Source organism: Lampetra fluviatilis, chromosome 5 (assembly GCF_964198595.1).
Source record: "Lampetra fluviatilis chromosome 5, kcLamFluv1.1, whole genome shotgun sequence".
Taxonomy (NCBI): domain Eukaryota; kingdom Metazoa; phylum Chordata; class Hyperoartia; order Petromyzontiformes; family Petromyzontidae; genus Lampetra; species Lampetra fluviatilis.
In genome coordinates, this window is record NC_136279.1 from 19070107 (window position 1) to 19097828 (window position 27722).

Genomic DNA, 27722 nt, shown 5'->3' on the forward strand with positions numbered 1-27722 from the left:
GCCTGGTATGCAGGAGGTCGTGGGTTCGATCCCGACCCTGATGATGCCTGCAGTATATTTGGAGTTTGCGTGTCTCTCTCTCTCTCTCATCATCATCACGGTGGCTAGGAGATGTTAACTACCTCGCATGGTATGCAGGAGGTCGTGGGTTCGATCCCGACCCTGATGATGCCTGCTGCTGTATATTTGGAGTTTGCGTGTCTCTCTCTCTCTCTCATCATCATCACGGTGGCTAGGAGATGTTAACTACCTCGCCTGGTATGCAGGAGGTCGTGGGTTCGATCCCGACCCTGACGTTTGTTGTATATTTGGAGTTTGCGTGGCTCTCTCTCCTCGTAGCGAGATGTTAACTACCTCGCCTGGTATGCAGGAGGTCGTGGATTTGATCCCGACCCTGATGCCTGCTGCTGTATATGTGGAGTTTGTGTGTTTGCTCGCACTCTCTCCGCGGTCGCGTGGATTTTTCCTCCACATTTATGATCAACGTCACGCATTTAGAGTATTTGGCTGCTATCAATGTCCACGTGATGATCGGCCACCACTTCATCGACCTATCAAAGCGTGTGACCAGGTCGCTTCTGAAAAGAGCTATATTGCTCGGTGGGCCTCAATTAAAAATAGTTTTATTTAATTGTTGATGTGGGCAGCGGTGATGTAGACGGATAGCGCGCTGCGCTACGAACCCGGCGACCCGAGTTCAATTCCCGCTCATGGCCAACACCAGTGATGATTATCTGTACCGGTCCTGGGCCTCCCCTAGGTCGACTCAGCCTCAAATGAGTACCTGGTGCAGTGTGTAAATATCGCCACTGGGGAGACAAAGGTGGCCGGGCGTGGTGTTGGCCGTCCACCCCCTCGTGTACCGTTTTGGCCTTTATAGGTGCTCGCTAACAGCACTTGCCCCGACAGTATGTCAAGGCTACACGGGGGATCTTTGTCTTTGTGTGTGCGCGTGAGCGAGTGCGTACGTCACCTGTGCGAGTTTGGCCAGGATGTCTTGAGGCCACATGCTGGGCGTGAGCGCTGAAAACGGACCCATTGGGGTGGGGATGAGTGTGCCTGAACACACACACACACAAAGACAAAGACCCTCCATATAGCCTTTAACAGACCGTTGCGGCAAGTGCACGGCACACAAGTGGGCGGGTGGCCAACACCACGTCCGGCCGCCCGCTCTCCCCCATTGGCGATGTTTACACACTGCACCAGGTACGCGTTTAAGGCTGAATCGACCTAGGGGAGGATCAGGACCAGTTCTGATAACCGTCACCGGTGTTGGCCGTGCACGGGAATCGAACTTGGGTCGCCGGGTTCGTAGCGCAGCGTAGCGCTGACTGCAACACCACAGCGTCAGACACATGGGCGTGCACGCATGTGCACACATGCGCACACATGCGCACACATGCGCACACATGCGCACACATGCGCACACATGCGCACACACACAAACACGTGCACACACAGACACGCACACACACACACAAACACGTGCACACACAGACGCGCACACAGATGCGCACACACAAACACGTGCACACACAGACGCGCACACAGACGCGCACACAGACGCGCACACAGACGCGCACACAGACGCGCACACAGACACGCGCACACACACACACACACACAGACACGCACACACACACACAAACACGTGCACACACAGACGCGCACACAGATGCGCACACACAAACACGTGCACACACAGACGCGCACACAGACGCGCACACAGACGCGCACACAGACGCGCACACAGACACGCGCACACACACACACACGCATGCGTTGTGCCACGTGCTGGGCTGTTGTTTCCGTTTTAGCCGAATTATCCGAATTATCAGGTCAATGGTCAAGCTTTTTCGTGATTTCAACCCGACTCCTCGCTCAGCGAGACTGACGGAAGAGCGATCGAATAGAAGGCCTCTGGACAAACCCACAATCAGATTATCTGATGATTATTTTTTGTGTGCGTGTTTATTTTGTGGTCCCACCCCCCTTCCCCACACCTCCGATCCTCTCTATTGGCTACGTACGGTGCGGAAGACGTTATTCGTTCAATGTCCATCCACGTGACACAAAATAACCATTCGCATCGTTGCCGAGAAAATAAATAGCACGAGTAAAAGTAGCAATTACGCCTCCTTGACGCATATTTCCTTGCCACGTGAAATAAAAAAACGACGATTGTTTTACACAGCCCAGGTAGTTTTTTTGGGGGGGGGGGGGGGTTGGGGCTCACCTGTCGACATGGTGCGGAGTGAGGGGGGGGGGAGGGATGGGGGTGGGAGGGGGGCGTGCGGGGGGGGGGGCAGCGCTGGGCGTTCAGCTGTCGCCATGGGGTTGGGTGGGAGGGGGGCGGTTGGAGGGGGTGGAGGTGCTGGGTGGTGTGGGGGGCTCACCTGTCGGCATGGTGCGGGGCGACGGGGGGGGGGGGGGGGGTCCCGCCGGGGGTCCTGACGGCGCCGCGGCCTCCTCTGCCTGACGGGCGAGGGGGGGAACGGGAGGTTAGCCGATTCGTAGCGATCGCCATCCGCCGCGTCACCCGCCAACCCCCGTCTGCCTCCACGTCGCCCCGCGCGGGCCGCAGGTGCCGCGATGCTTTGCCGCACCTGGTCAGGCGACGGTTGAACCGCGTGGCGACGCGCGTAGGGGAGGGGGGTGGGGGAAAGTGTGGGGAGGGGGGTAGCGTCCGTCAATCGCGAAAGGTCACGTCGGTTATAGCGACGATGCCGCCGCTCCCTCCTCCACTGTGGCAGGTGCCACGCTGGCGGGATGTTGACAACCTCGCCTGGTACGCAGGAGAGGTCGTGGGTTCGATCCCGACCCCGACGCCTGCTGCTGCTGCTGTATATTTGGAGTTTGCGTGTCTCTCTCTCTCTCTCATCATCAACACGGTGGCTTTGAGATGTTAACTACCTCGCCTGGTGTACAGGAGGTCGTGGGTTCGATCCCGACCCCGACGCCTGCTGCTGCTGTATATTTGTAGTTTGCGTGTCTCTCTCTCTCCTCGTGGTGGTCGCGTGGATTTTTCTCAGCGTCCTCCGGTTTTTCCCTCCACGTTTAGAATCAACATCATGGCGTTTAGAGCATTTGGCTGCCGCTATAAATTTCCACACGATGATAATATCAGCCGCTTCGTTGAGCTCTCATTTGTGATGGCGAGGTCGCTCCAGACAAAGAGCTCTACAGCTGAGTGAGCCCTTACCTGGTAAAATAAAATAAAGTTAATTGTTTAGGTTTGAATTCCGGCGAGTTCTGGCCGTCAGCGATGCTGCCGATCAACCCTCGCCAGAGTCGCTGACTCGGCACTCCCCCCCCCCCCCACGTGTGCACAGCCCACCCCCCCCCCACCACCTTCCCCCCCCCACCCACGCCGGCCTCCATGCTGCAGGGCCCGATGACCATTGCTGCCCCCCCACCACCACCACCGCCACCGTAGCCCACACAGCCTCACGCCGCCGCAAGGCGCTGCTGTTAGCGAGCACCGATGACGACGGCTGCCACGGCGGCATAAGGAGGTGGGTGACGTGGCCCCGGCCCCCCCCCCCGCCCCCCCCCATGGCGATGCTCTCCACGCCGCGCGAACGCCAGGCGCTCGCTTTGAGGGCCGGGTCGACCCGGCTCAGATGTTCGGCCGTGGCGGGCTGGGCTGAGAGTCGAACTCGGGGGGGATCGTACGCGTCCCGTTCTCGTCGCATCTTTGGGAGATAATGCGATGGGCGGTGGGCGGTGGGGGGGGGCCCTACGGGGCTTTGCTTCGCAGCACGTAAACTAGAGAAGGGCCATTGCCCGAAACGTCGTCGATTATATACGTTCATCTTTTAAGGCCACGCGTCAAGGTTTGTTGTTGTTGTTAATTGCGCTTGTGCACCACTGCCAACGCAGCAGCAGCATCACCGAATAATGTCTATTCGTACTGCAGTAATGTACAGCCAGCGGATTATTGAATCGATCTGTGCGGAGCTGTGCGTCTTGGCGAGACCCAGACACGCGCGAGACGCCGTTACAGCCGCCAGAGAGGTTACACCGGTCTGCGTGCGACCACGATGGCCCACACGGAACGGATGTTGAGGTAGGGCCGTTAGCCTCAATGTTCGAACCCAGTGGTTCTCAACCACAGGGGTACGCTGAACCCCAGGGGTACGTGGCGGTGACCCAAGGGGGTACACGCGAGGTGATTTATGAATGCGTGACATTATACCGCACGAGAGAGTCGTCGGTGAACAGCCACGCGTGAATCTGCCCACGTAAAATAACGACGACAACATTTAAATCCACGTGGTAATCTAGAACGACGTAAGAGACCTTTCTCAACTCGCGGGTCGTAGACCACGTGGCTTCCAAGAGCAGCCGGCGAGTGCGAACAAATGACGTCACGCACAAAGAGCGTGACGTTGATTTTGTTGTTCTCTGGCTTGCATATTCTTTGGGTCTTTCGGTAAAGTCACGTAGATAGGTTAAAAGTAACAAAAAAAACTATGAATTCCTGTAGTCACGAAAGCTTTAAGTCAAGATTAACCGCTTGCAGTTACTGGCTAAGTTCGGGATACCTTACAAAAATGGACCTTTGGTTGAAATATTGATGTCCATCATTCATACGTTAACTTCTCAGAACCGTGTTGGGTCAGGCAAGCGGGAAGGGGGGGGGGGGTTTACTCGGTTGCAACTAAATTCAACAGTCGCCAAAAAACGTTTGAGAACCGCCGCAGTCTAAAACCACCGCAGGTGTGTTCAGTAAAAGTGTCTCTCCGTGGTCTCACGCACAGCGAAGGGAGAGGGGGGGGGGCATGTAACCGTGGCCAGAGATGAGGAAGACACGAGAACTTCGTGCGGTTGCGAAAGGTCCAGGTAACTTTCTTTACCCTGAGCGTTTACCCAGCCGATGAAACGGATAACCGTGCTGCCCCCCCCCCTCCGCTCGATTGATCCGGAGCGAGACCTCCACCCACTCGCGAGTGTGCACACACACTCGCTGCCCCAGAGTGTGGGAACTCCGCCACCCTCGTCGCAACAACCCCCGCATTAATCACGGGATGTCCGAGGGGAACGCGGAGTGTTTGACGACGCAAAGTGCACAGGTAAGCGCTTTGTTGTTGCATGCGCCGCGCCTCTTAGCGGCACGCTCCGGGTTCAGCGGACGAGTCTCAGAGTGAGCGGCGCGCGATTGCCACGCCATCAGCGTGCACCACGCGGTCGACCGGTAGCCACAGGGCTTCGTCCCAACGAGTTCTGGTTGAATTACCGGTAAGGAAAGAAATAAAGATACTTTACCACACTTTGTGCAAACGCAATACCGTGCTCAACCCACTGCAGAGCACGACGACACACTTGCTCAGCCACTCAGCTACTCAGCCACTCACTCACTCACTCACCCAATAACCCACCCGCCCACACTCACTACTCACCCACTCTGCCGCAAACACACCCACACTACCACACTCACCAAAACCCACACACCAACCCACTCACTCATTCATCCACCCACCCGCACACACACACTCATTCACTCACTCACTCACCCAATAACCCACCCGCCCACACTCACTACTCACCCACTCTGCTGCTAACACACCCACACTACCACACTCACCAAAACCCACACACTAACCCACTCACTCATTCATCCACCCACCCGCACACACACACTCATTCACTCACTCACTCACCCAATAACCCACCCGCCCACACTCACTACTCACCCACTCTGCCGCTAACACACCCACACTACCACACTCACCAAAACCCACACACCAACCCACTCACTCATTCATCCACCCACCCGCACGCACACACTCATTCACTCACCCATCCGCTCACTCGCCCACTCATGCACTCTCTCACTCACCAACCCACTAACTCATTCACCCATCCACACTCACTACTCTGCCACAACAACAACAACCGCCATTCGCCACTAAGTGGCGGTGACGTCACCACGACGCTTGTGCCAGGCCATGTGCACCTTGAGGCAACGTGAAGTGTCGAACGCCCGCTGGCAGGAGGTCACGGGGCAGACCCAGGTGCCACAGGTCGACTGACTGAGATGACCGAGATGACTGGCTGATGCACCACCTGTGCCCCCTACTTTTCCAACTTTGCCACGAACACACCCACACACTCACTCACCCACTCATTCACTCACTCACCCCACCCACACAACCCACCTGCACCCACTCATCCTCCCACATACCTACCCACTCACACACTCGCCTTCTCACTCACCACTCACACACTCGCCTTCTCACTCACCACTCAATACACCCGCACAAGCACCCACTAATCCACCCACTAATCCACCCACACACCTCCTCACTCACACACTAGCCCACTCACCAACTCGCATTCTCACTCACCACTCACTCACTTACCCACACAACACACCCGCACAAGCACCCACTAATCCACCCACTCACTCACACACTAGCCCACTCACCACTCACTCACCACTCACACACTCGCCTTCTCACTCACCACTCACTCACCACTCACACACTCGCCTTCCCACTCACCACTCACTCACCACTCACATACTCGCCTTCCCACTCACCACTCACTCACCACTCACACACTCGCCTTCCCACTCACCACTCACTCACCACTCACACACTCGCCTTCTCACTCACCACTCACTCACCACTCACATACTCGCCTTCCCACTCACCACTCACTCACCACTCACACACTCGCCTTCCCACTCACCACTCACTCACCACTCACACACTCGCCTTCTCACTCACCACTCACTCACCACTCACATACTCGCCTTCTCACTCACCACTCACTCACCACTCACTCACCACTCACTCACCACTCACTCACCACTCACTCACCACTCACACACTCGCTTTCTCACTCACCACTCACTCACCACTCACACACTCGCCCTCCCACTCACCACTCACTCACCACTCACACACTCGCCTTCTCACTCACCACTCACTCACCACTCACTCACTCACCACTCACTCACCACTCACTCACCACTCACTCACCACTCACTCACCACTCACACACTCGCCTTCCCACTCACCACTCACTCACCACTCACACACTCGCCTTCCCACTCACCACTCACTCACCACTCACACACTCGCCTTCTCACTCACCACTCACTCACCACTCACTCACTCACTCACCACTCACTCACCACTCACTCACCACACTGCAGGGCACCTCACTTCTCTTTCAGCTTCTGCCCTCCCACCGCTCCACTTTTAAATCACCACCCCCCCCCCCCAAACCCATCCAACAACAATAACCTGACGACAAACAGTTCGAGACGCCCATTACAACTCGTATCGATTGCAACGTTTAATCGCTGCCCATTGTCGCACCGGCCCCGAGGCGTGACGCGGGACCGTGCTCAGAGCAAAGCGGCGATTTTAAACAAATCACGCCGGCTCGCACAAAGACAAAGATCCCCCGTGTAGCCTCGAGCAGACTGCTGGGGCAAGTGCCGTTAGCGGGCAGCACCTGTGGCACACGAGGGGGAGGGGTTTGGCCGGCACCGCGCCCAGCCGCCTTTGTCTCCCCAGTGGCGATGTTGACTACACAGCGCCACCAGGTACTCATTTGAGGCCGAGTCCACCTAGGGAAGGCCCAGGACCGGTGCAGATAATCGTCACCGGTGTTGTTGGCCGTGAGCAGGAATCGAACTCTGGTCGCCGGGTTTGTAGTGCAGCGCGCTAACCGCTGCACCACCGCTCCCACCACCAACTCACACGCACACTCATACGCACACACGCACAACAATGACTATTTTAGTTTTGCGATTAGCCAGAGTCTATGACACATGAACACCCACGCCCCTCCACTCAGGGGCCAACACCGGTGACGATTATCTGAACCGGTCCAGGTCCTCCCCTAGGTCGACTCAGCCTCAAATGAGTACCTGGTGCGGTGTGTAAAACATCGCCACTGGGGAGACAAAGACGGCTGGGCGTGGTGCTGGCCACCCACCCCCTCGTGTGCCTTCCGGCCTTCATAGGTGCTCGCTAACAGCACTTGCCCCAAAGTTCTCTCGAGGCTATATAGGGGATCTTTGTCTGGTATGGAGGAGGTCGTGGGTTCGATCCCAACCCCGACGCCTGTTCTATTTGGGGTTTGCGCGTTCTCCCCGTGGTTCGCGTCGAATTGTCTCCGGGTCTAACTCCCTCCGCGTTCAGAATCAACAACAACAACCACAACGCCGCGTTTAGAGTATTTGGCTACTGCTCTGCGTTTCCACGCGATGGTTAACGCCGCTTCTTTGCGCTTTCATTTGTGGCCAGCTCGCCTCTGGGAAAAAACGAGCAACACGAATTCGAGTTGGTCTTACCTGGTGACATAATAAAAAGTAATACAAATTTGGTTGAGTTTACTTTCCAAGGGGGTCGCTGTTGCCTGGGACAGCCCAAAGTGGGGGGAGGGTGGGTGGAGGGTGGGGGGAGAGTGGGGGGAGAGTGGGGGGAGAGTGGGGGGAGGGTGGGGGGAGAGTGGGGGGAGAGTGGGGGGAGAGTGGGGGGAGAGTGGGGGGAGAGTGGGGGGAGAGTGGGGGAGAGAGGGGGGAGAGTGGGGGGAGAGTGGGGGGAGAGTGGGGGGAGAGTGGGGGGAGAGTGGGGGGAGAGAGGGGGGAGAGTGGGGGGAGAGTGGGGGGAGAGTGGGGGGAGGGTGGCGGAGGGTGGGGGGAGGGTGGGAGGAGGGTGGGGGAGGGTGGCGGAGGGTGGGGGGAGGGTGGGAGGAGGGTGGAGGAGGGTGGCGGAGGGTGGGGGGAGGGTGGGAGGAGGGTGGGGGAGGGTGGCGGAGGGTGGGGGGAGGGTGGGGGGAGGGTGGGGGAGGGTGGCGGAGGGTGGGGGGAGGGTGGGGGGAGGGTGGAGGAGGGTGGCGGAGGGTGGGGGGAGGGTGGGAGGAGGGTGGGGGGAGGGTGGGGGGAGGGTGGGGGGATTCCAGTTGATCCGGTTTGCCTGGGCACAATCCCACCCAAAGCGACACTCTGGCTCCATCACCCAGTCACCCTACAGTCCCCCTACAGTCACCCACTCCGTCCCTCACTCCCTCCCTCCCCTCCAGCCACAACCACACCCCGATCAGAGACAGCGACTGCTCCCCATAACGCACGCGACGGAGAAGCGGAGTCACACCTGTGTGTGTGTCACGGTGTGTGTGTGTGTGTCACGGTGTGTGTGTGTGTGTCACGGTGTGTGTGTGTGTGTCACGGTGTGTGTGTGTGTCACACCTGTGTGTGTGTGTCAAGGTGTGTGTGTGTCACACCTGTGTGTGTGTGTGTGTCAAGGTGTGTGTTTCACACATGTGGCTGTCACATCTGAGTGTGTCACACCTGCGGCTGTGTGGGGAGCGGTGGTGCAGCGGTCAGCGCGCCGCGCTACGAACCCAGCGACCCGAGTTCAACTCCCGCTCACGGCCAACACCAGCGACGATTATCTGAACCGGTCCTGGGCCTCCCCTAAGTCGACTCAGCCTCAAACGAGCACCATGGTGCGGTGTGCAACCATCACCGATTGGGGGAGACAAAGGCGGCCGGGAGGAGAGGTGCCGCTCGCTGACGGCGAGTGGAACGGGCGGGGGGGAGGAGGATCTTAGTCCACCGTGTGGACGAGAAACACTTTTTGTCCGCGCGCACGCACGGCTCACAACAATAGCCAACGCAGGTCGCCGTCAAAGGCCTTTTGACGTCTGCCGCTGCTGCAGCTGCAGTCAAAACACGGCGTCCGTTGCGTGACGGCAACACGAGGGCATAACGGAAGGGAACGCAGCGACGGCGTGTTTGTGCTGACAAACAATCCTCGCCTAAGTGGCCTCGACTTGGACAATGCGGCAGGGAGGGAGGGGTGTGTGTGTGTGTGCGTGTGACCCTGCTGCTCCGAATGACCCCTCCATTCAGTGCCCAACACGGTGAGTTGAGCGGCGGCGGCGGGGGTGGTGGTGGTGGTGTGCGCGCGCGTGCGACGCACAAGAGACGGATATAATTCGCGAGCCACGAATGTGCTTGGAACACGTTTGGCAAGGAACGTTTTCGTTGTTGATGTTTTGTTCACGTTGAGTGTCAAAATGTTACTGCCCCCACCCCCCCCGCGCGCCCCGCCTGGAACAGAGAGAGAGGGAGAGAGTGCCCACATTTTCTGGAAGCTGCACATGATTGTCAAATGAATAAACGAATTAAAAAATGTGTCAGGTGGTAGAAAAACCAAACGTAGCCAGTTCGTTCGCGTGGACACGCCACAGATCCGCAGGGCGCGAGCCGGGAACCACACGGGGTCCCAGACACATCACTCATGGCCAAGTCTATAGCCCAAATCTATAACTAAACACACACTCTAAAGCCCAGACCCAGAACTCAGCACCCACTCTATAGCCCAAATCTATAACTAAACACACACTCTAAAGCCCAGACCCAGAACTCAGCACCCACTCTGTGGCCCAGGTCTAGAACTCATCACCCACTCTATAGCCCAGACCCAGAACTCATCACTCACTCTATAGCCCAGACCCAGAACTCATCACCCACTCTATAGCCCAGATCTAGAACTCATCACCCACTCTATAGCCCAGACCCAGAACTCACCACCCACTCTATAGCCCAGACCCAGAACTCATCACCCACGCTATAGCCCAGATCTAGAACTCATCACACACTCTATAGCCCAGACCCAGAACTCATCACCCACGCTATAGCCCAGACCCAGAACTCACCACCCACTCTATAGCCCAGACCCAGAACTCGTCACCCACGCTATAGCCCAGATCTAGAACTCATCACACACTCTATAGCCCAGACCCAGAACTCATCACCCACTCTATAGCCCAGACCCAGAACTCATCACCCACTCTATAGCCCAGACCCAGAACTCATCACCCACTCTATAGCCCAGATCTAGAACTCATCACCCACTCTATAGCCCAGATCTAGAACTCATCACCCACTCTATTGCCCTGTCCCAGAACTCATCACCCACTCTATAACCGAGATCTAGAACTCATCACCCACTCTATAGCCCAGATGTAGAACTCATCACTCACTCCATAGCCCAGATCTAGAACTTATCACCCACTCTATAGCCCAGATTTATAACTCATCACCCACTCTATAGCCCAGACCCAGAACTCATCACCACTCTATAGCCCAGACCCAGAACTCATCACCCACTCTATAGCCCAGACCTAGAACTCATCACCCACTCTATAGCCCAGACCCATAACTCATCACCCACTCTATAGCCCAGATCTAGAACTCATCACCCACTCTATAGCCCAGACCCAGAACTCATCACCCACTCTATAGCCCAGATCTAGAACTCATCACCCACTCTATAGCCCAGATCTAGAACTCATCACCCACTCTATAGCCCAGACCAATAACTCATCACCCACTCTATAGCCCAGACCTAGAACTCATCACCCACTCTATAGCCCAGATCTAGAACTCATCACCCACTCTATAGCCCAGACCCAGAACTCATCACCCACTCTATAGCCCAGATCTAGAACTCATCACCCACTCTATAGCCCAGACCAATAACTCATCACCCACTCTATAGCCCAGACCTAGAACTCATCACCCACTCTATAGCCCAGACCCAGAACTCATCACCCACTCTATAGCCCAGACCCAGAACTCATCACTCACTCTATAGCCCAGACCTAGAACTCATCACCCACTCTATAGCCCAGACCCAGAACTCATCACCCACGCTATAGCCCAGATCTAGAACTCATCACCCACTCTATAGCCCAGACCCAGAACTCATCACCCACTCTATAGCCCAGACCTAGAACTCATCACCCACTCTATAGCCCAGACCCAGAACTCATCACCCACGCTATAGCCCAGACCCAGAACTCACCACCCACTCTATAGCCCAGACCCAGAACTCATCACCCACTCTATAGCCCAGACCCAGAACTCATCACCCACTCTATAGCCCAGACCCAGAACTCATCACCCACTCTATAGCCCAGATCTAGAACTCATCACCCACTCTATAGCCCAGATCTAGAACTCATCACCCACTCTATTGCCCTGTCCCAGAACTCATCACCCACTCTATAACCGAGATCTAGAACTCATCACCCACTCTATAGCCCAGATGTAGAACTCATCACTCACTCCATAGCCCAGATCTAGAACTTATCACCCACTCTATAGCCCAGATTTATAACTCATCACCCACTCTATAGCCCAGACCCAGAACTCATCACCACTCTATAGCCCAGACCCAGAACTCATCACCCACTCTATAGCCCAGACCTAGAACTCATCACCCACTCTATAGCCCAGACCCATAACTCATCACCCACTCTATAGCCCAGATCTAGAACTCATCACCCACTCTATAGCCCAGACCCAGAACTCATCACCCACTCTATAGCCCAGATCTAGAACTCATCACCCACTCTATAGCCCAGACCAATAACTCATCACCCACTCTATAGCCCAGACCTAGAACTCATCACCCACTCTATAGCCCAGATCTAGAACTCATCACTCACTCTATAGCCCAGACCCAGAACTCATCACCCACTCTATAGCCCAGATCTAGAACTCATCACCCACTCTATAGCCCAGATCTAGAACTCATCACCCACTCTATAGCCCAGACCCAGAGCTCATCACCCACTCTATAGCCCAGACCAATAACTCATCACCCACTCTATAGCCCAGACCTAGAACTCATCACCCACTCTATAGCCCAGATCTAGAACTCATCACCCACTCTATAGCCCAGACCAATAACTCATCACCCACTCTATAGCCCAGACCTAGAACTCATCACCCACTCTATAGCCCAGATCTAGAACTCATCACCCACTCTATAGCCCAGACCCAGAACTCATCACCCACTCTATAGCCCAGATCTAGAACTCATCACCCACTCTATAGCCCAGACCCAGAACTCATCACTCACTCTATAGCCCAGATCTAGAACTCATCACCCACTCTATAGCCCAGACCCAGAACTCATCACCCACTCTATAGCCCAGACCAATAACTCATCACTCACTCTATAGCCCAGACCCAGAACTCATCACTCACTCTATAGCCCAGACCTAGAACTCATCACCCACTCTATAGCCCAGACCCATAACTCATCACCCACTCTATAGCCCAGACCCACAACTCATCACCCACTCTATAGCCCAGACCTAGAACTCATCACCCACTCTATAGCCCAGACCCATAACTCATCACCCACTCTATAGCCCAGATCTAGAACTCATCACCCACTCTATAGCCCAGATCTAGAACTCATCACCCACTCTATAGCCCAGACCTAGAACTCATCACCCACTCTATAGCCCAGATCTAGAACTCATCACCCACTCTATAGCCCAGATCTAGAACTCATCACCCACTCTATAGCCCAGACCCATAACTCATCACCCACTCTATAGCCCAGACCCAGAAATCATCACCCACTCTATAGCCCAGACCAATAACTCATCACCCACTCTATAGCCCAGACCTAGAACTCATCACCCACTCTATAGCCCAGACCTAGAACTCATCCCCCACTCTATAGCCCAGACCAATAACTCATCACCCACTCTATAGCCCAGACCCATAACTCATCACCCACTCTATAGCCCAGACCTAGAACTCATCACCCACTCTATAGCCCACATCTAGAACTCATCACCCACTCTATAGCCCAGATCTAGAACTCATCACCCACTCTATAGCCCAGACCAATAACTTATCACCCACTCTATAGCCCAGACCCATAACTCATCACCCACTCTATAGCCCAGACCAATAACTCATCACCCACTCTATAGCCCAGACCTAGAACTCATCCCCCACTCTATAGCCCAGGCCAATACCTCATCACCCACTCTATAGCCCAGACCTAGAACTCATCACCCACTCTATAGCCCAGATCTAGAACTCATCACCCACTCTATAGCCCAGACCCATAACTCATCACCCACTCTATAGCCCAGACCAATAACTCATCACCCACTCTATAGCCCAGACCCAGAACTCATCACCCACTCTATAGCCCAGACCCAGAACTCATCACCCACTCTATAGCCCAGACCCAAAACTCATCACCCACTCTATAGCCCAGATGTAGAACTCATCACCCATTCTATAGCCCAGACCTAGAACTCATCACCCACTCTATAGCCCAGACCCAGAACTCATCACCCACTCTATAGCCCAGACCCAGAACTCATCACCCACTCTATAGCCCAGACCCAGAACTCATCACCCACTCTATAGCCCAGATGTACAACTCATCACCCACTCTATAGCCCAGACCCAGAACTCATCACCCACTCTATAGCCCAGATGTAGAACTCATCACCCACTCTATAGCCCAGACCCAGAACTCATCACCCACTCTATAGCCCAGATGTAGAACTCATCACCCACTCTATAGCCCAGATCTAGAACTCATCACCCATTCTATAGCCCAGACCCAGAACTCATCACTCACTCTATAGCCCAGATGTAGAACTCATCACCCACTCTATAGCCCAGACCTAGAACTCATCACCCACTCTATAGCCCAGACCCAGAACTCATCACCCACTCTATAGCCCGGATGTAGAACTCATCACCCACTCTATAGCCCAGATCTAGAACTCATCACCCGCTCTATAGCCCAGACCCAGAACTCATCACCCACTCTATAGCACAGACCCAGAACTCGTCACTCACTCTATAGCACAGACCCAGAACTCGTCACCCACTCTATAGCCCAGACCCATAACTCATCACCCGCTCTATAGCCCAGACCCAGAACTCATCACTCACTCTATAGCACAGACCCAGAACTCGTCACCCACTCTATAGCCCAGACCCAGAACTCATCACCCACTCTATAGCCCAGATGTAGAACTCATCACCCACTCTATAGCCCAGATGTAGAACTCATCACCCACTCTATAGCCCAGATCTAGAACTCATCACCCACTCTATAGCCCAGATGTAGAACTCATCACCCACTCTATAGCCCAGATCTAGAACTCATCACCCACTCTATAGCCCAGATCTAGAACTCATCACCCACTCTATAGCCCAGATCTAGAACTCATCACCTGCTCTATAGCCCAGACCCAGAACTCATCACCCACTCTATAGCACAGACCCAGAACTCGTCACCCAATCTATAGCCCAGACCCAGAACTCATCACCCACTCTATAGCCCAGACCTAGAACTCATCACCCGCTCTATAGCCCAGACCCAGAACTCATCACCCACTCTATAGCCCAGACCTAGAACTCATCACCCACTCTATAGCCCAGACCCAGAACTCATCACCCACTCTATAGCCCAGATCTAGAACTCATCACCCACTCTATAGCCCAGATGTAGAACTCATCACCCACTCTATAGCCCAGACCCAGAACTCATCACCCACTCTATAGCCCAGATCTAGAACTCATCACCCACTCTATAGCCCAGATGTAGAACTCATCACCCACTCTATAGCCCAGATCTAGAACTCATCACCCACTCTATAGCCCAGATCTAGAACTCATCACCCACTCTATAGCCCAGACCAATAACTCATCACCCACTCTATAGCCCAGACCCAGAACTCATCACCCACTCTATAGCCCAGACCCAGAACTCATCACCCACTCTATAGCCCAGACCCAGAGCTCATCACTCACTCTATAGCCCAGACCTAGAACTCATCACCCACTCTATAGCCCAGATCTAGAACTCATCACCCACTCTATAGCCCAGATCTAGAACTCATCACCCACTCTATAGCCCAGACCAATAACTCATCAGCCACTCTATAGCCCAGACCCAGAACTCATCACCCACTCTATAGCCCAGACCCAGAACTCATCACCCACTCTATAGCCCAGACCCAGAGCTCATCACTCACTCTATAGCCCAGACCTAGAACTCATCACCCACTCTATAGCCCAGACCCACAACTCATCACCCACTCTATAGCCCAGACCCATAACTCATCACCCACTCTATAGCCCAGACCTAGAACTCATCACCCACTCTATAGCCCAGACCCAGAACTCATCACCCGCTCTATAGCCCAGATCTAGAACTCATCACCCACTCTATAGCCCAGATCTAGAACTCATCACCCACTCTATAGCCCAGTTTTAGAACTCATCACCCACTCTATAGCCCAGACCCAGAACTCATCACCCACTCTATAGCCCAGATGTAGAACTCATCACCCACTCTATAGCCCACATCTAGAACTCATCACCCACTCTATAGCCCAGATGTAGAACTCATCACCCACTCTATAGCCCAGATCTAGAACTCATCACCCACTCTATAGCCCAGACCCAGAACTCATCACCCACTCAATAGCCCAGATGTAGAACTCATCACCCACTCTATAGCCCAGATCTAGAACTCATCACCCATTCTATAGCCCAGACCCATAACTCATCACCCACTCTATAGCCCAGATGTAGAACTCATCACCCACTCTATAGCCCAGACCTAGAACTCATCACCCACTCTATAGCCCAGACCCAGAACTCATCACCCACTCTATAGCCCCGATGTAGAACTCATCACCCACTCTATAGCCCAGATGTAGAACTCATCACCCACTCTATAGCCCAGATCTAGAACTCATCACCCACTCTATAGCCCAGATCTAGAACTCATCACCCGCTCTATAGCCCAGACCCAGAACTCATCACCCACTCTATAGCACAGACCCAGAACTCGTCACTCACTCTATAGCACAGACCCAGAACTCGTCACCCACTCTATAGCCCAAACCCATAACTCATCACCCGCTCTATAGCCCAGACCCAGAACTCATCACTCACTCTATAGCACAGACCCAGAACTCGTCACCCACTCTATAGCCCAGACCCAGAACTCATCACCCACTCTATAGCCCAGATGTAGAACTCATCACCCACTCTATAGCCCAGATCTAGAACTCATCACCCACTCTATAGCCCAGATGTAGAACTCATCACCCACTCTATAGCCCAGATCTAGAACTCATCACCCACTCTATAGCCCAGATCTAGAACTCATCACCCACTCTATAGCCCAGATCTAGAACTCATCACCCGCTCTATAGCCCAGACCCAGAACTCATCACCCACTCTATAGCACAGACCCAGAACTCGTCACCCACTCTATAGCCCAGACCCAGAACTCATCACCCACTCTATAGCCCAGACCCAGAACTCATCACCCACTCTATAGCCCAGATGTAGAACTCATCACCCACTCTATAGCCCAGACCCAGAACTCATCACCCACTCTATAGCCCAGATCTAGAACTCATCACCCACTCTATAGCCCAGACCCAGAACTCATCACCCACTCTATAGCCCAGATGTAGAACTCATCACCCACTCTATAGCCCAGATCTAGAACTCATCACCCATTCTATAGCCCAGACCCAGAACTCATCACCCACTCTATAGCCCAGATGTAGAACTCATCACCCACTCTATAGCCCAGACCTAGAACTCATCACCCACTCTATAGCCCAGACCCAGAACTCATCACCCACTCTATAGCCCCGATGTAGAACTCATCACCCACTCTATAGCCCAGATGTAGAACTCATCACCCACTCTATAGCCCAGATCTAGAACTCATCACCCACTCTATAGCCCAGATCTAGAACTCATCACCCGCTCTATAGCCCAGACCCAGAACTCATCACCCACTCTATAGCACAGACCCAGAACTCGTCACTCACTCTATAGCACAGACCCAGAACTCGTCACCCACTCTATAGCCCAAACCCATAACTCATCACCCGCTCTATAGCCCAGACCCAGAACTCATCACTCACTCTATAGCACAGACCCAGAACTCGTCACCCACTCTATAGCCCAGACCCAGAACTCATCACCCACTCTATAGCCCAGATGTAGAACTCATCACCCACTCTATAGCCCAGATGTAGAACTCATCACCCACTCTATAGCCCAGATCTAGAACTCATCACCCACTCTATAGCCCAGATGTAGAACTCATCACCCACTCTATAGCCCAGATCTAGAACTCATCACCCACTCTATAGCCCAGATCTAGAACTCATCACCCACTCTATAGCCCAGATCTAGAACTCATCACCCGCTCTATAGCCCAGACCCAGAACTCATCACCCACTCTATAGCACAGACCCAGAACTCGTCACCCACTCTATAGCCCAGACCCAGAACTCATCACCCACTCTATAGCCCAGACCTAGAACTCATCACCCGCTCTATAGCCCAGACCCAGAACTCATCACCCACTCTATAGCCCAGACCTAGAACTCATCACCCACTCTATAGCCCAGACCCAGAACTCATCACCCACTCTATAGCCCAGATGTAGAACTCATCACCCACTCTATAGCCCAGATGTAGAACTCATCACCCACTCTATAGCCCAGACCCAGAACTCATCACCCACTCTATAGCCCAGATCTAGAACTCATCACCCACTCTATAGCCCAGATGTAGAACTCATCACCCACTCTATAGCCCAGATCTAGAACTCATCACCCACTCTATAGCCCAAATCTAGAACTCATCACCCACTCTATAGCCCAGATGTAGAACTCATCACCCACTCTATAGCCCAGATCTAGAACTCATCACCCACTCTATAGCCCAGACCCAGAACTCATCACCCACTCTATAGCCCAGATGTAAAACTCATCACCCACTCTATAGCCCAGATCTAGAACTCATCACCCACTCTATAGCCCAGATTTAGAACTCATCACCCACTCTATAGCCCAGACCCAGAACTCATCACCCACTCTATAGCCCAGACCCAGAACTCATCACCCGCTCTATAGCCCAGACCCAGAACTCATCACTCACTCTATAGCCCAGATGTAGAACTCATCACCCACTCTATAGCCCAGACCCAGAACTCATCACCCACTCTATAGCCCAGACCTAGAACTCATCACCCACTCTATAGCCCAGACCTAGAACTCATCACCCACTCTTTAGCCCAGACCTAGAACGCATCACCCACTCTATAGCCGAGATCTAGAACTCATCACCCACTCTATAGCCCAGACCCAGAACTCATCATCGGCTCTATAGCCCAGACCCAGAACTCATCACCACTCTATAGCCCAAACCCAGAACTCATCACCCACTCTATAGCCCAGATGTAGAACTCATCACCCACTCTATAGCCCAGACCCATAACTCATCACCCACTCTATAGCCCAGACCTAGAACTCATCACCCACTCTATAGCCCAGACCTAGAACTCATCACCCACTCTTTAGCCCAGACCTAGAACGCATCACCCACTCTATAGCCGAGATCTAGAACTCATCACCCACTCTATAGCCCGGACCCAGAACTCATCACCCACTCTATAGCCCAGACCCAGAACTCATCACCCACTCTATAGCCCAGACCCAGAACTCATCACCCACTCTATAGCCCAGATGTAGAACTCATCACCCGCTCTATAGCCCAGATCTAGAACTCATCACCCACTCTATAGCCCAGACCCAGAACTCATCACCCACTCTATAGCCCAGATGTAGAACTCATCACCCACTCTATAGCCCAGACCCAGAACTCATCACCCACTCTATAGCCCAGATGTAGAACTCATCACCCACTCTATAGCCCAGACCCAGAACTCATCACCCACTCTATAGCCCAGACCCAGAACTCATCACCCACTCTATAGCCCAGATGTAGAACTCATCACCCGCTCTATAGCCCAGATCTAGAACTCATCACCCACTCTATAGCCCAGATGTAGAACTCATCACCCACTCTATAGCCCAGACCCAGAACTCATCACCCACTCTATAGCCCAGACCCAGAACTCATCACCCACTCTATAGCCCAGACCTAGAACTCATCACCCACTCTATAGCCCAGATCTAGAACTCATCACCCACTCTATAGCCCAGACCTAGTAGCACAACGACAGCCACTCTCGATCTACCACCGTGGTGGTGGAAATTCCCCGTTGCTATGGTCGGTACCACGGCCGCCCTCAATCGCCGCGTCTCAACTTCACAATCATCACGGATTCATCCCACCCAACCCCCCGTTTTATCCACCGAAATGAGCCGCTGATGATGATGATTATGATGACGTCGAGGATTAGAATCACGATCCATTTGGCAGAACACCCGGCCAGGTGTCCACTGGCAACGTCACGAATTGCGCGTTCAAGTTACGAATTAGGTTCGTGACCTTTGCGAGGCTCTGGTTAAGTCAGCGAAGCGCACGGGGTTAGGCCCGGAAGTTTGTGATGCAAGCCCAGGTTTCGATTTAAAGCTTTCGTGACTGCAGGGATTCACCTGAGGACGGCTGCTTGCGTTGTGGCCGAAACGTCGTGAGAATTATTTTATTATGTTTTATTTTTATTACTTCCCTTCTACGTGACTTTACCGAAAGAACCAAGAAGAGCAAGCCCAGGTGTTAACGCGTTGTTTGTTAAGCTATGTTGTACAGTTTTAAGATTAGAGTACAGTCTAATTGTTTAAGGGGGTTTAGGCACGAGGCATTGTGTTGCACAGAGATGTCAAGGGCCTAAAGCTACGTGGGATATTCAGCAGAGGGTTAGGTCTCGTTATGGGGGTTCATGGCCAGCCTTAAGAAAAAAAAACCCATATGGTTAGGGATAAACACATATAGGGTTTAGTATTAAGGTTATTGTATGGCGAGGGTTCGGGATAAGTAATGGGGGTTTAGGACTGTGGTTAAACATAATCCGCACGTGGTTAAGGAGTAGGGCGTAATATAACCTCAGCACAATATCGTCTTAATCTACGGGGTATTACGGACTGGGATTTCGCGAAAACCACAGACTTTGGGTACAATGCGTTTGGCGTCAGCATCAGTTGATCCACCTCCACAACTCCCGGACATTACACAACGCAGGTTCCACTCCCATGCCCGCTGGACTCCGAGTCCCTTTAAACAACAACAACAACAACAAAGTCCTACTACGGTGCGAGTTCCTGGTACCCCTTAACCGCAACTTGACCAGTCCTGTCACCAGGGTCCCAGTGACTGAGCCCCAGGCCCCAGGTTCTGAGTCCCAGGTAAGAAATCCCAGGCCCTGAGTCCCAGGCCCCAGGTTCTGAGTCTCAGGTTCCTGAGTCTCATGCCCCAGGTAGCCACCACCAGGCCCGAGGGACTGAGACCCAGGTCCCAGGTAAGAAATCCCAGGTCCTGAGTCCCAGGCCCCAGGTTCTGAGTCCCAGGTTCCTGAGTCTCATGCCCCAGGTAGTCACCACCAGGCCCGAGGGACTGAGTCCCAGGTCCCAGGTAAGAAATCCCAGGTCCTGAGTACCAGGCCCCAGGTAATAAATCCCAGGCCTTGAGTCCCAGGCCCCAGGTTCTGAGTCCCAGGTTCTTGAGTCTCATGCCCCAGGTAGTCACCACCAGGTCCATGGGACTGAGTCCCAGGTCTCATGTAAGAAATCCCAGGCCTTGAGTCCCAGGTTCCAGATACTGAGTAACCAGGCTCTGAGTCCCAGGTCCCAGGTAAGAAATCTCAGGCCCCGAGTCCCAGATACTGAGTAACCAGGCCCTGAGTCCCAGGTTAGAAATCTCAGGCCCTGAGTCCCAGGTTCCAGATACTGAGTAACCAGGCCCTGAGTCCCAGGTCCCAGGTTAGAAATCTCAGGCCCTGAGTCCCAGGTTCCAGATACTGAGTAACCAGGCCCTGAGTCCCAGGTCCCAGGTTAGAAATCTCAGGCCCTGAGTCCCAGGTTCCAGATACTGAGTAACCAGGCCCCGAGTCCCAGGTCCCGAGTCCCTTCAATCACAACGGGACGTGATCCGTCACGCGAGGAGCGACACGGCAGAGGACACTTACTAGAACGTGACTACAGCAGCAGCTGTAGTAGCAGCTGTAGCAGTAGCAGCAGCTGTAGTAGTAGCAGTAGCAGCAGCAGTAGCAGCTGTAGTAGCAGCAGCTGTAGCAGCTGTAGCAGAAGCAGCAGTTGTAGCAGTAGCGGACTCGTCCCGACGCTCTGCTGCTTCCGCTTGGTGGCGAAGGCGACCGCCGGTCGTCTCTGTGTCCCCGCTCGCTCCGGGACGCGTGCCGGATGGAGGGAGAGGGACGCTACGGGGGGAGGGGGAGGTCGCGGCCGTGTTTGTCTCTCACGCCGCCCGCCCCACCACCAACACCACCACCAACAACACCACAACCACCAACAACACCAACAACAACAACAACACCGCCTCCTCCTCCTGCCAGCTGGGCTCGGCTTCCACGTCAGCAGCGGCGCGGAGTGTGCGTCACGAGCCGGCGGAGGGGGAGGAGCCGAGATGCAGCCCCCACCCACTCACCCCCACCCCACCTCCACTCACCCCCACCCCACCTCCACTCACCCCCACCCCACCTCCACTCACCCCCACCCCACCTCCACTCACCCCCACCCCACCTCCACTCACCCCCACCCCACCTCCACTCACCCCCACCCCACCTCCACTCACCCCCACCCCACCTCCACTCACCCCCACCCCACCTCCACTCACCCCCACCCCACCTCCACTCACCCCCACCCCACCTCCACTCACCCCCACCCCACCTCCACTCACCCCCACCCCACCTCCACTCACCCCCACCCCACCCACTTCACCCCACACACACCCACCCCACACACACACCCACCCCACACACACACCCCCCCCACGCCACCAACCTCCACCCACCCCACCCACTCCACTTACCCCCCCACTCCACCCACCCACCAACCTCCACTCACTCCCACCCACCTCCACTCACCCCCACCCACTCACCCACCCCCACTCACCCCTACCCACTCCCACCCACCCACTCCACCCACTCCACCCACCAACCTCCACCCACCCACTCCACTCACCCCCACCCACTCCACCCACCCCCACCCACTCCACCCACCCCCACCCACTCCACTCCACTCACCCCCACCCACCCACCCCCACTTACCCCCACTCACCCCCACCCACTCCCACCCACCCACTCCCACCCACTCCACCCACCAACCTCCACCCACCCCACCCACCCACCATCCTCCACCCACTCAATCTTAATCTCTAACCCTCCTCCCTCTCTCTGCCTCCGCCCCCCCCCCTGTCTATTTAAGGCCACCACACAGAGACGATCACCCCTCTCTGTTACCTGTGTTGCTCTCGCTATGTATCTTGGTGATATCTGTCTGCTAATATGTCTGTCTATAGTTTTCTGGTTAGATTTTATGTCGCTATTTCATTATACCTGATGATGATTGCTTGTGTTGCAATCGAAACGTCGTATTCTATTATTTAATTTAATTTATTATTTTATCTTTAGACGTGACTTAACCGAAAGAAACAAATAATAACTCCACCCACTCCACTCACTCACCCCCACCCACTCCCACCCACTCCACCCACCAACCTCCACCCACCCCACCCACCCACCAACCTCCACCCACCAACCTCCACCCACCCCACCCACTTCACTCACCCCCACCCACTTCACTCACCCCCACCCACTCCACTCACCCCCACCCACCCCCACCCACCCCTACCCACTCCACTCACCCCCACCCACCCCCACCCCCTCGACTCACCCCCACCCACTCCACTCACCCCCACCCACCCACCCCCACCCACCCCTACCCACTCCACTCACCCCTACCCACTCCATGCACCCCCACCCACCCCCATCTACCCCCACCCAAGACACACGATAACTTGTCAGTTGTTGTACAGGTACTCCTCTACTTACGAACACTCGACTTACGAACTTTCAGAGATACGAACAAACCTGTCCCGTATGTCCAGTTGCAAGTTAGAACAGAGAGTGCTAAGTTCAACCGCCGCGCAATAGATGGCGGTGGTGGCATCTACACTTGCAGAAGATGAAGAACCAGTAGCATGTACATCTGCAGAACGTGAAGAACCAGTGGCATCTACATCTGCAGAACATGAAGAACCAGTGGCATCTACATCTGCAGAACGTGAAGAACCAGTGGCATCTACATCTGCAGAACGTGAAGAACCAGTGGCATCTGCACCTGCAGAAGATGAAGAACCAGTGGCATCTACATCTGCAGAAGGTGAAAAACCAGTGGCATCTACACCTACAGAACGTGAAGAACCAGTGGCATCTACATCTGCAGAACATAAATAACCAGTGGCATCTACATCTGCAGAACGTGAAGAACCAGTGGCATCTACATCTGCAGAACATGAAGAACCAGTGGCATCTCCAATTGCAGAACATGAAGAACCAGTGGCATCTACATCTGCAGAACATGAAGAGTCAGTGGTATATACATCTGCAGAACGTGAAAAACCAGTGGCATCTACATCTGCAGAACGTGAAGAACCAGTGGCATCTACATCTGCAGAACGTGAAGAACCAGTGGCATCTACATCTGCAGAACGTGAAGAACCAGTGGCATCTACATCTGCAGAACGTGAAGAACCAGTGGCAACTCCAATTGCAGAAGATGAAGAACCAGTGGCATCTACATCTACAGAAGGTGAAAAACCAGTGGCATCTACACCTACAGAACGTGAAGAACCAGTGGCATCTACATCTGCAGAACATGAAGAACCAGTGGCATCTACACTTGCAGAAGATGAAGAACCAGTAGCATGTACATCTGCAGAACGTGAAGAACCAGTGGCATCTACATCTGCAGAACGTGAAGGACCAGTGGCATTTACATCTGCAAAACACGAAGAACCAGTGGCATCTACATCTACAGGAGATGAACAACTTTTAAATCCATTCCCCGTATTTTGTGTACACGCTGTACAACACGTTTGGAATCGACGGGAGTAAAGTTGGACTTACGAACAAATCGACTTACGAACAGACTTCTGGAACCTAACTCGTTGGTTAGCAGAGGAGTACCTCTGCCTTTAAATCTGTATTCATGTAACTGTGACCGTGAGATCGTCTTCCTCCAAACCCCAAATACACACGGTGCAACTGAAATCACAGACGGTAGGTAATTCGATCCTGCATATTATTGTACACACGGGTCAAAGACATCCCGAGCTCGTCGCTCCCCTGCGGTAGCTTTCGTGAACGATTCTCGCCCAAGCAAACAAACGCAACACGTTCGCCAAATTAGCGCTGCCATTCTTCCAAGCCGATCTTTCTGCCACGAAGAAAGGGGGCCATTGTCCGAAACGTCGCCTCGTGTGTGTATACATAGAAACTTGTTTTACTTTCAGGGTTCAGAGTTATTGACGCGTTGATTTTACGAAGTAATTAACTCGTCCGCCAGATGGCAGTCGCGTGCCACGTTAAAAAAACCCCACCTCGTCCTCAAATCTGTCTCTCCACTTTGACAGCAATAGTCGTGATAAGTGGTTTTTTACCCTTTAATCTGGCAACAAAACTGACACCTTTTTTACGAGGTGTCAGTTTTGTTGCCAGATTAAAGAGTAAAAAACCAATTATCATATTTTTTACTGGCAAATGAGGTACCAATGGTGTAAATGCTTACCCCGAGCTCTCATACTCTGATGGTGCATTGCCTTTGAGTTGTGCGCCTTTTGGCGTCATCTGGTCCAACACCATGTGAGACTAGGCTCTAAGGAAAGCTGTATCGGGTGTGGACCAATCAACTTCAAGGACAGTGCATACATTATCAGAGTTGTGTGTTTTTGTTTGCATTATGACTGCAGGTATTGTGGTCTATGCAAACATGACTCCTCGTAAAAAAGGTGTCAGTCTTGTTGCCAGATTAAAGGGTAAAAAACCAATTATCATATTTTTTACTGGCAAATGAGGTACCAATGGAGCAATAGTCCTAGATTTGAAGCTTTCGTGACTGCAAGGAATCATCTTCTTAGGTTTTTTTCGGTAAAGTCACGTAGAAAGTAAAATAAAATAAAAACAAAAATCACGACGTTTCGGAGGCAACACAAGTCTCCGTCATCAGGTGGGACCGTCACAGCCAGATTAGCTGTATCAAGTGAGGCAATGATTCAAGATGTAATCCCTTAAAAGCGAGTTGAGGGGGGAGGGAGAGGGAGGGGGGAGCTCATCAGACTATGGTAGCCAATGAAAGGAACGTATCGGGAGGGAGGGTGCGCAAGCGGCCAATTACTGCACACGCCAACACAATGGAGAGAGATGGGGAGGGGGGGTCTGATACACATGATAGACAAAAGAACGAAAATGCCCATGTTTATACCAATGCTGGCTGAACAATGAAGAGAGTACTGTTAAAAATAACTGGGGATGTTAACACTCGGTAAAGTACAGTAAAATAGTGCCTGTCAGATAAGATGGTCCAAAAAATTTGTGATTAAGTCTTTTTTGCGTGGTTGATAACATCTTAGTAATCATTGGAAAGATGTTATCAACCACGCAAAAAAGACTTAATCACAATTTTTTTGGACCATCTTATCTGACAGGCACTATTTTACTGTACTTTACCGAGTGTTAACATCCCCAGTTATTTTTAACAGTACTCTCTTCATTGTTCAGCCAGCATTGGTATAAACATGGGCATTTTCGTTCTTTTGTCTATCATGTGTATTAGACCTCCCCTCCTCCTCTCTGCCCATTGTGTTGTCGGGTGCAGTGGCTGGCCGCTTGCGCACAATCGCTCCATTGTGTTGGCGTGTGCAGTAATTGGCCGCTTGCGCACCCTCCCTCCCGATACGTTCCTTTCATTGGCTACCATAATCTGATGAGCTCCCCCCTCCCTCTCCCTCCCCCCTCAACTCGCTTTTAAGGGATTACATCTTGAATCATTGCCTCACTTGATACAGCTAATCTGGCTGTGACGGTCCCACCTGATGACGGAGACTTGTGTTGCCTCCGAAACGTCGTGATTTTTGTTTTTATTTTATTTTACTTTCTACGTGACTTTACCAAAAAAACCTAAGAAGGAGCAATAGTCGTTTTTTTTACCACTTCCGGTCAAACGCACGGCCTTTTTGCGAGTGCGACAATTAACCAGCAGCGTTGGGTCAATGCCAGCCAAACGCTGTCCGGGCCCGGTTTCGACGTTCAGTATCTCATCAGCATCAAGATCGGTGCGGTGATCCAGCAGTGCGGATGGACTAAAAGGATCAAGCAAAGTGTTCGATTTGTCAACCCCCCCCCCTCCTCATTTGTCAACGTGCGTTCAGAGTATTTGTCTTGCAATACATTTCAACACGATTAGCCACCGAGTTGAGCTATCGTCGCGTGTGGCCAGGTAGCGTCTAAAAAAGAGCCGGACTACAGCTCAGTAGGGTCCCTGACCTGGTAAAACACACACTCCTCCTGCGGAGGGAGCTGGTAGGAACGTTGGGTTGTTCGGTCAATGGCCAGGGTCAACGACGGCGTGGTGTACTCCGCAAATATGCCCGACTGTGATGGCGGGCACAAGCCGGCGTGAGTAGGTTAAACGTTGAGTTTTATAAGGGCACCACGGGGTGACACCAGCCCCTCCCCACCCAGCCCCACCCCTCCCACCCCCCACCCAGCCCTACCCTCCCCATCCAGCCCCTCCCCACCCAGCCCCTCCCCACCCTCCCCACCCAGCCCCTCCCCACCCTCCCCACCCAGCCCATCCCCACCCTCCTCACCCAGCCCCTCCCCACCCTCCCCTCCCTCCCCACCTAGCCCCTCCCTGCACGACGGACACAATAATCCCCTGTGGGCTGGTGTAACCAGGAGGTCCCTACCAGTTTAATATGTTAGTATCCTACAGATGGCGCTCTGGGACCAAGCCATCGATTCTCAAAATGGTAAAGTTCGCGAGTTCAAATCCCACCCGTTCTGGATTAAATCCATCATCACCATCATCAATACGTGGTCGATAGAACACGA

At 53.5% G+C, this 27722-nt stretch overlaps 2 protein-coding genes across 4 annotated transcripts in view; both read right to left on the bottom strand.

Annotated features, from left to right (window-relative positions):
• Nucleotides 1-10926, bottom strand: part of JOSD1 (Josephin domain containing 1) — a 92363-nt gene extending 81437 nt beyond the window's left edge. Inside the window, exon 1 of the mRNA XM_078857093.1 lies at nt 10917-10926. The gene's annotated coding sequence lies outside the window, so the exon portion shown is untranslated. The remainder of the gene's footprint in view (nt 1-10916) is intronic.
• SGSM3 (small G protein signaling modulator 3) overlaps nt 1-22168 on the bottom strand; it is a 41172-nt gene extending 19004 nt beyond the window's left edge. For 2 of the 3 annotated variants that reach the window (XM_078857083.1, XM_078857082.1), the window contains exon 1: nt 974-1165. In XM_078857083.1, the coding sequence (XP_078713209.1) occupies nt 974-1096 (123 nt within the window). In that variant the 5' untranslated portion in view covers nt 1097-1165. Of the gene's footprint in view, nt 1-973; nt 1166-2399; nt 2479-21779 lie in introns of those variants that run through there. The other variant, XM_078857084.1, reaches the window with a different exon arrangement.
• Between the last annotated feature and the right edge of the window lie 5554 nt (nt 22169-27722).